We start from the raw sequence: 9,577 nt of genomic DNA on the forward strand, positions 1-9,577 counted from the left end.
CAGGATATTTGGAAGGTCATGGATCCCTGCTCAGAGTCGGGATGTTTGGAAGGTGATGGGATTATATCCATGCTCAGGGATGGGGTATTTGGGAGGTGATGGGGTTGGATCCCTGCTCAGGGACAGGATGTTTGGAAGGTGATGGGGTTGGATCCACCCTCTGGGAAGGTGAGAGGTTGGATCCACGTTCAGGCACAGTTTGAAAGCTGGAGCACAAAATTTACCTGTTAAGAACTTACTGGAGCAGATGTCTGGAAACAGCCTTGTTAACCAGCCACTTCCTTCCCTGGGCCTTATTCCCTGGAAGTGTGGCTGACCTGTGGGACCTGTGTTTGCTTGCAGATGTTCTCAAACAACGATGAGGCCGTGATCAACAAAAAACTGCCCAAGGAGCTGCTGCTGAGGTGAGTCCCTGCCCCTGGGGGTGGGATTTGGGGCTTTGCTGCTTGAGCTTGGACTGGGTCACTCCCCAAAAAGCAGCACAGGGTCCAAGGTCTGCGTCAGCAGCGGTTTGTGCTGAGTGTGATCAAGTTTTGGGGGTTAAAATGCTGAATTAATTCGCTCCTTGCCTGTTTTGTAGGTGGAGGGACTGTAGGACTGAACAAGTCCTTGGTGAGGAGGAGTGGTGAGTGTGGGCTGGTGTGGAGAGCAGGGTTGCACTCCAGTGGGCTTTGTCCTGCTCCTGCTCAGCAGGAGCCAGATGTTCAGCAGCTGGCAGGATGGTCCTGTTGGGAAAAGATCCACCAGATCAGGCTTTGTGGATTTTTAAGGTTGGAAAAGACTTTTAGGATCACCCCTGTAGGATGCTCTGGCCCTGTGTGGGACAGAGTCCCCCTGGGAAGCAGGAGGGGGGTGAGGGGGTGATTGTCCCTCAGTTGGGTTCGGGTTTGTCAGTGCCTTGAGCTGGAAACGGGGAAGGCAAAGGCAGGAGGGAGCTGAAATTTTTAACACCAATAAAGTTATTATTAACACCTGCAGTTCTTACACTGCAGGAAACTGGGGGTCTGTCAACACTCCGTGGCTGTAAAGTCTGGGGAGAGGAGTGTGAGACAGGAACTGCTGCTGGATCACTGCTGGAACAGAGGGAACAGGGAAAAGGTCTCACTATGTTTAGTTTTCACTGCACTGCCACCTCTTGAGTGTTATTTCCAGCCTAATTCGGGTTCTCTTATCCCGGTGTTCCTCACCCAGTGTGTGGCTGGTGGAGCCCTCCCTGCTGACAGTGTGGGGGTTTGGGTTTGGAGCCTTGGGACACAGGGAAGGGGCTGTCCAGCCGCAAAAGAGGGACTTGGAGAGTGAGAAAAAATTGTTTTTCTGGATTTTTCTGAGAGTGGATTGTTCTTGTGGTGGGAGCAGATACGACAAAGGCAGGATTTGTCCTGGTGGGGAGGTGACAAGGCACGGGCGGGTCGGGGACAGGTTGGGAAGAGCATGGATGTGTGAGGTAGGGAATGTGGGGAATTTGGCAGGGAGGAAAAGGCCAGGGATGGAATTTAATGGAGATTTCACGTGGATTTCAGGGGAAGGACAGGTGTGTGTCCACAGGTCCGAGGAGCAGGGCCTGGGTGAGGTTTCTGGGAGGTGGAAGTGGAATGATCCCGAGTGGGACCAAGGGTTGAGGTTTGGCTCATTCCTGCCTGTGTGGAGGGACATTCACCCCCAGGGCTGTCACCTGCTGGCTCTCAGCTGGCAGGAGGCAAAGCTCTGTCAGAGTCCTGCCCTCTGGAAATGCAGGACAAACGTCCCCAATCCAGGTGGAGCTGAGCACGGGACAGGGAAAGGGGTGATGCCCCAGAGCACCATCCCCTCCCACACCCCAGCCCCACAGAACCCCTGTGCCTTTGGGGTGGCAGAGGCTGCTGCTCTCCCCTTTCTCATCCTCCTGCTCTTTATTTTGCTCAAGTGCAGCTTCCACTCCTCAGCCACACACGGGAGACACGGAACCCATCTGAGATGGGGCAGGGAACAGGCCCTTCCCCAGCAGCACTGCCCAGACACACCAGCCTTTGTCCTGCAGACACTGACACCCATTTACAGGAGATTCCTGCAGGGAAACCCATCCAAGTTTCCCTTTCAAAGGCCGCACTGTCAATCCACACTCATTAATTTTCGCAGTCTGTTGACAGTGAATTCCAGCTCTCCAAACCATCACTTATGAACTCGAAACATTTATCAACTGCTGGTTTCTCCCTGGTTCCCCCCTGATCCCGGGCATTTGCTGGGCTGGGATGGCCAGTGACACCCAGGCACCACAGGCACAAACATTCCCACAGGGAATTCTCCCGGGAGCGTGAGAACTCTGATGTCCTGCTGGAATTCCCTGTGTGGTGCAGGACCTTCCCTCCCTTCGTACCACAAATCCTTCTCCAGTTGTCTGGCAGTGTTTGTGGAATCATGGAGTGGTTTGGGTTGGGAGGAACCTTAAAGCCCATCCAGTGCCACCCCCTGCCGTGGGCAGGGACACCTTCCACTATCCCAGGTTGCTCCAACCTTGGACATTTCCAGGGATGGGGCAGCCACAGCCTCAGCAAGACAATCCCAAATCCATGTCCTGGCACTGCTGTTCCTGCTGCAGCTTTGTCTCCTGCCAGCTGAGAGGCAGGAGGTGACACCCTTGGAGGTGTCACCCTTCCCACACACAGAAATGAGCCAAAGCACCAAAAAGCAGCATTCCCTGCTCTGCCCTCATTCCTTGGCTGCTCCAGCTCCTCTTTGGGCAGTTTGGTGTCTCCAGGGGGTGAATCCATGGTCCCTGTCAGCTCCAGCTGTGCTCATGTCCCCAGAGGGGCATCTCATCCCAGTTTCCCTGTGCTGCCATTCCCACTGCCACAGGAAAGGTGCTTTTATTCCGTGAGGTCTGGGAGCCAAACCCCAAGCCCCAGCCTGGATTTTCCGTGGCCTCTGGAGAAGGTTTCACTCCCGGGGTGATGTGGGGCTGTTAAACACCCCCACCTTGGCAGGAGCAGGGACCAGGCAGTGGGAATTGGGCTTTTCCTGGCTGGTTCATGGGCAGGTCAAGCAGTTTGCAGCTCTCTCCTGGCCTAAGCAGCTTTGATCCGTGCTCTGCCTGCTCCCCCTTCCCAGCACACCCCCAGCACTGCCCCTGCCATCCAGCATTCCAGCCCCACCCTGGTTTATCCCCGAGGAGCTGGAGTTCTTGGGAACTGATGAGGAGGTGGGAGCAGAGCTGTGATTTCTTCTCCCCCTGCCCAGCCCATGGGAGCAGAATCCACCTGGAATGGTGACTCACTGGCAGGAGCTGCTGTGGGTAATTTTAGAAGGCTGAAGGTCTAAGCTGGCTCACCTCAGAGCCCTCAGCATCCAGGGATTTCAGCAGGGGCCTGACCCTAATCCAGTTAGGGACAGTGGGAAAGTGAGGAGTCCCAGAGACCCTGAGTGGATTAAGAGGGTGAAACCTGAAAATTGCTCTAAGTGGGTGTGTTTCACCCAAACTGGCCAGGGCTGAGCTGTTCAGCTGCACGTGGGGGAGTTACTTTGCAGTGAAACAGTTTAATCCGCTGCAATTCCAGCCTTAATTCCTGTTGGGAAAGCTCAGCCTGCCTTCAGCTGCGGTCACTGCTCGGTGATAAAGTTGATTTTGTGGATTATTTCCTCGCTGTCAACTCTGAGGAGAGAAAAGACCAATGTAAAAGAGTTGGGAGCAGAACAGGAATCCTTCCTGGATGGAAAAATAAATATCCCAGCTCGGTGCCTTTGGGTCTGTTAAGGCAGAATTGGGAAAAATTATCCAAGTAGTGCTTTTCTGGGCACCTTGTGCCGGTGTCCCACCACCCTCACAGGGAGGGATTCCTTCCCAATATCCCACCTAAACCTGACTTTCACTTGGAAGCCATTCCTGCCTCCACACATTCCCCCTTGTCCTGCCGCTCCAGGCCCCTGGAAATGATCTCTCTCCGTGTTTCCTGTGGCTCCTTCAGGTGCTGGAAGGCCACAATTAGGTCACCCTGGAGCCTTCCCTTCTCCAGGCTGAGCAATCCCAGCTCTCCCAGCCTTTCCCCACCACTCCATCCCTCTAATCACCGGGGTGACACCCGGGACTAATCCGGGCGCCGAAACCGGGCCCGTCTCCTGCTTTGATCCCTGGGCTGGGAATGGTGGCACTGCCCAACTCCTGGGAGCTGTTGCTGGAGGTGCTGGTGCCTTGGACTCTCTCCCAGGTGGAGTCAGAGCCAGCCATCCCAAAATCCCCGGGTGTGCTCCGTGGGCTGGCCAGACCTGGGGCTCTGGGGCTCCGTGTGGGGCCACAACCTCCAAATTTCCTCTCCGGAGCTGCTCCAAGCTTTGAGGTTCCCATTTCCCTGTGGCTCCAGAGCTGCTGTGTTTCCCTTTCGTTTGGGAGCTGCTGTGTTTCCCTTTCGTTTGGGAGCTGCTGCCTCTGCACTTCTTTTCAGCTGAATCACAAAGCAGTTTTGCTGCCCCGGGCTTTTCCCCCTCCACCACCTTTGTTTTCCACGTTCCCCCTGTGTTAAACCAATAAGGTGTCTCTCGTTTCTCTTCCAGAATTTTCTCCTTCCTGGATGTGGTCACTCTGTGTCGCTGTGCTCAAGTTTCCAGGGTAAGAACCTTCCTCCTCTTCCTGGTGGGTTTTAGCAGGGGGTTGGATTTGGGGAGGCAAAGTCCTCTTGCTCCAGCCCTTCCCAATCACACAGGGGGTTGTACCAGGGACCTTTGTGCCACTGAACTGTTATTTGGTGTCCCCTGTTAACACTGGAAAATTCCCAGTGAAGGGGACTCCAGCCTGGAATAGCATTTTCCAGTGTCCCAGGTATGAAGGGGGTTGACTTTTTGCCCAAACCTTTCCCCTCAGCCTGGGTTTGTCCAGGGAGCCCAGGGCTGCTGGAAACCCCAAAGCTGGGAGTCTGGAACGGTTTGGGTGGAAATACAGGAATTCTGATTCACAGGGGGTGCTGCAGAGCCAGTGGAAGGTTATTTCCTCCCTGGATGTAGTTGGAGTAAGCATGGAAAAAAAAAAAAGAGTGTTTTGTTTGGGGTGGTTTCTGTCCTTCGTGGGCTTCAGCTGGTGAAATCCAGCTTGGAATATTCGCTTGGGAAAGTTCTTCCAGCTGCAGGTCAGATTATCTGGAGCTTCCAGGTTCATTCTGGGAACAGCCAGAGGAGGCACTGCCACAGGAAGGGTGGGATGTCCATCCAGGGGAGGTGTTGGAGTGGAGTGTTCACTGTCCTGGCTGGGTCACCCCTGCACAAACTGCTCAGTGCATCAGTCCAAGCACGTTGTAATCAAAAAAATTATGCTTAAACATTATTTACTGCATTAAAACCGGCCCTGTGTGGGGCCTGGGCGTTGCAGTTCCCACCTGGATAACACAGGTCTGGGGAGGGAAAGACCTTCCAGGTGAAATCCAGGGCTCCAGCAGGACAGTCCCGGCTGGAACGGGATCCTGCCAGTGTCAAGGTGCCCTCCTGGGCTGCCCCTTGCTCCTGTTTGCACAGGGAGCAGCATCACTCATCCCGTGGCACAGCACGTGAGGTACCTGCAGGAGGTGCAGGAAGGCTCTGGAACGTTCCCTGCCCATGGAATTGTGCAGCCACCGGTGCATTTCCCACCGGAGCCGTCGCTTTTCCCGTGGACCTTAAAACAAATACCAGCAATTCAAACCACAAAGAGAAAATCACTTAATGCCCAGTTCTGCCCCTTGCTCTGACTCTGCACTTATTGTTGCCCAAGAGCTGGTGTTTTGGGCTGGGAGACGAGCTCAGGGCATGTGAGGGATGGGATGGGATGGGATGGAAAATCCACCTGTACTTATCCCTGATTTCCCAACGCTGAGCTCCTGGTTATTACCAGATCTGGTTGTTTACTTTGATTGGGTAATTAAAACTTTACACACGGCTCCGTGCTGATTCACTGAGGGCAGAATCACCAGCCCTGGGCTCCTGCCCCTCCTTTTGCAGCAGGAACCACGTGAGATTCGGGGGGTTTGGACCAAAACTAAAGCCCCTTGTGAGTGTTGAGGGTCCCCTGGGGGGGACTCATCTTAATTCCAGCCAGGAATGTGAAGATGCCCACAGCTTCTCCCGCTCTGGGGACACCAATTCCCTACCTGGGGGACCTGGAATTCCAAGTTATTCCCTGGGGTAGTCCCAGCAAGTGCTTCTGGTTCCTGCCCAGTTCTCCGTGTTGGAATTCCCCTGTTGGCTTTTCCACCTGGGACACTGAGAGTGTTGTTCCTCCAAGGAACAAAACTGGGACTGGGTCCCCCACTGACCTTTTTTTTTATCATATTAACCACACATTTACATTTTTTCCCCCCGATAAAGGCATGGAATGTTCTGGCCCTGGATGGCAGTAACTGGCAGCGAATTGACCTGTTTGATTTCCAGAGGGACATTGAGGTATCATTAAGTGACATACAAACCCATTTTTTTTTTCCCCCTTGTTAAACTGTAATTACAGCCTAGAATGGATTCATACTCCCAGAGTAACCCCTTTTTACCTTCCCTGGAGATAGAGATCATTAATTTCAGCTCTTCAGCTTCGGGGAGCCTTTTAAAGTCTTGGCAACCCATTCAGCTTTTGAAAATGGACAGAATTACGTGTCTGCATCAAGCCTTGAGAGGGGCTAATGGAAGGAAAGTGGTTTTGCCTGTTCTGAAAACAGAAATTAGTAGAAAAGGTATGTTTTTGGGGAAAACTGCTGCTTGTTTGGAGCAGAACTGAGGCTGTTTCTCCTTCCCCTCCCAGTCAGCACAGCACTGATGAGACCACAAAGGCTGAATGTCTGTTGAATCCTTCCCTGTCCGTCTTTAATATCAAAAATTGAAATTTCAGTGAAGATGATTTGGGGGGGACTGAGGTCAAAAGTTGTCCCTGAAAAGGTGCAGCTTTGGAGCTGCCTCGTCGTTGGATCTGTTGGATGTGGGCTCTGCACTCATAGGGATGGTCTTAAAATGGAAAGTGCCTTGAGCAGGAAAAGGGAGCAGAAAAAAACCAACCCTCAGAATGTTTTATCCTGTTTAAAACAAAAAAAAAAATTCCTGAAAAAACCCAACCCCTTTTAAAAGAAAACACTGGGGTTTGTTGTCCCTCACCTCCAGAACCTGCTGGCCTTCCTGATGTGCTCAGGCTTTGCTTTGAGGGAGTTAAATCCAGCAGTTGGTGTAAATTATTGATACAGACGTCTTTGGATCCCCTAATCCAAGCAGGATCCACAGGCTTGCCAGAGGAATTGCAAAATCTGGGAGTGTTGCAGCTTCTCCAGCCTTTTTACAGGGATGTGGAGCTCGTGGAGCTGCTCCTGTGGCCCAAAACTCACCTTGGAGATCTCAGTGTCCCTCTTTGGTTGCGGGATTATGCCGTGTTGAGCCTGATCCTTGGTTTTGGGGGCTTTTTGGGGACTGGAAAAGAGATTCTAGAGGAGCATCTTCATCTTCTGTTGCTCTTAAATGCCAGTTAGTGCAGGGAGAGCCGAGGGATGCTCCTGGTTTGTGATGAACAACCAAAGCCCAGGGGGAGGTTCTGGATTGCTGAGCACTGCTCAGATATTCTCCAGAGGGTTTGCCCTTCATTCCCAGGGAGAGAGGGAAATCCTGGGCTCTTTGGAGGCTTCCAGTGAACACAGATTTGAAATAAAAAAAGCCTTTTTCTGGATCTCTCGAGCCACAAGCATTTGAATCCTTTTTCCTGCCAAACTCCTGGGCTGGTTCTGCTCCTGAGTGGAAGTTTGGGTTTATCCCTTGGAAATCCTGCTGCCCAGGGTGTAGCTCCCCTCCCATTCCCTGGGGAGTCTGTGTGGATGTCCGGGAGCCCCAAACTGGGGGAAGTTCCTTGGAATTCCCCCATCCTTGGCCGATGGGCTTCAGGGAACTGCTCCTTGTCTCTCCATCTTCAGAAGCTGAATAATCCCCCCCTTTCCCCTTCCCTTAGATCCTTCCTGTGGCATTTTTGTTTCCTTAGCACCCTAAAGTAACAGACTCGTTGTTAACCTGCCAAATGTTGAATCCAGCTGTTTGGGGGTATTTTTTTGGGGGGGAATGCTGAGGTGCCCTTTCTGTCTCCCCCAGGGCCGGGTGGTCGAGAACATTTCCAAGAGATGTGGGGGATTCCTGCGGAAGCTGAGCCTGAGGGGCTGCCTGGGAGTGGGGGACAACGCCTTAAGGTAGAGCTGCCCCTTCTTCCTGCTTGGAATCGGGCTGGGAAGGGGGATTTGGCTCCTCCAGCCACCCAGGACGGGGATAATCCAGCACCACTTCGTGCCCGAGCCCCTCAGCCCGTGTGTGTGTGTGAGGGAAACCTCGAGGGCAGGGACAGACATTGCTCATTTACCACTTTAATTGGTCATTTTTAACCTCAGCCCGGGTTCAAAAGTCTCATTAAAATTCAATTTTTCTCGGTTCTCATTAAAATCCTGTCAGCTGCTGCTCCAAACTCGGGAGGGATTGGCACTGAGGGGCAGCTGAGGCCTTTAGCGGGGCTGGGAAATCCCAGGGCACGAGATGGGCCACCAGAAATCACTGGTTTTCTGGATTTCCTTCTATTTTCTTGGGTTTGTTCTTTATTTTCTTGATTTTGTTCTTTATTTTCTTAACTTTGTTCTTTATTTTCTTGATTTTGTCCTTTATTTTCTTGATTTTGTCCTTTATTTCCTTGATTTTGTCCTTTATTTTCTTGATTTTGTTCTTTATTTTCTTTTACATGTTCTTGATTTTCTTTTACATTGTCTTGATTTTCTTTTACATTTTCTTGATTTTCTTTTACATTTTCTTGGTTTTCCTTTATATTTTCTTGATTTTCTTCTGTATTTTCTTGGTTTCCTTCTTTTACTTGTTTTCTTCTCGATTTTATTGCTCTTCTTCATTCTTCTCTTATTTCTTGATTCTCTTGATTTTCCTCTTGATTTTCTTGATTCCTGTTTCTTGATTATTTTCTTTTCTTGATTTTCTTGATTTTCTTCTTTATTGATTTTCTTCTTTACTGATTTTCTTTATTGATTTTCTTCTTTATTAATTTTCTTCCTTATTTTCTTCTTTATTGATTTTCTTCTTTACTGATTTTCTTCTTTACTGATTTTCTTCCTTATTTTCTTCTTTATTGATTTTTTCTTTACTGATTTTCTTCTTTATTGATTTTCTTCCTGATTTTCTTCTTTATTGATTTTTTCTTTATTGGTTTTCTTCTTTATTGATTTTTTTCTTTATTGGTTTTCTTCTTCATTGATTTTCTCCTTTATTGATTTTCCTCCTGATTTTCTTCTTTATTGATTTTTTTCCTCTTTATTGATTTTCTTCCTTATTTTCTTCTTTATTCCTCCTTTATTTCTTCTTTAACGCTCGAGACCGTTCTGCCAAACCTTAATGTGCTGGGTTCCATTTCACACAACTGCTGTAACCCACCTGGAATTCTGTTCCCTGGCCAACCCAGTGTTTTCCCTCCCTTTCCCAAAGGACCTTTGCCCAGAACTGCAGGAACATCGAGGTGCTGAACCTCAATGGCTGCACCAAGATCACGGACGCGTGAGTAGAGCTCTTCCCTCAGCCCTGGCTGCTCCAGGGCCTGTTTCCCATCCCTTTTCTAAGGGAAAGCCAGGCTTGGGTGTGT

General features: G+C 50.6%; 1 protein-coding gene across 1 annotated transcript in view; it reads left to right on the top strand.

Annotated features, from left to right (window-relative positions):
* Window positions 1-9,577, top strand: part of FBXL20 (F-box and leucine rich repeat protein 20) — a 33,686-nt gene that overhangs the window by 11,501 nt on the left and 12,608 nt on the right. Inside the window, 5 exon segments of the mRNA XM_017838489.1 lie at window positions 343-404; window positions 4,522-4,576; window positions 6,301-6,375; window positions 8,044-8,138; window positions 9,424-9,492. Coding sequence (XP_017693978.1) covers window positions 343-404; window positions 4,522-4,576; window positions 6,301-6,375; window positions 8,044-8,138; window positions 9,424-9,492 — 356 coding nt within the window.

Source organism: Lepidothrix coronata, unplaced genomic scaffold (assembly GCF_001604755.1).
Source record: "Lepidothrix coronata isolate B3197 unplaced genomic scaffold, Lepidothrix_coronata-1.0 Scaffold343, whole genome shotgun sequence".
NCBI lineage: Eukaryota > Metazoa > Chordata > Aves > Passeriformes > Pipridae > Lepidothrix > Lepidothrix coronata.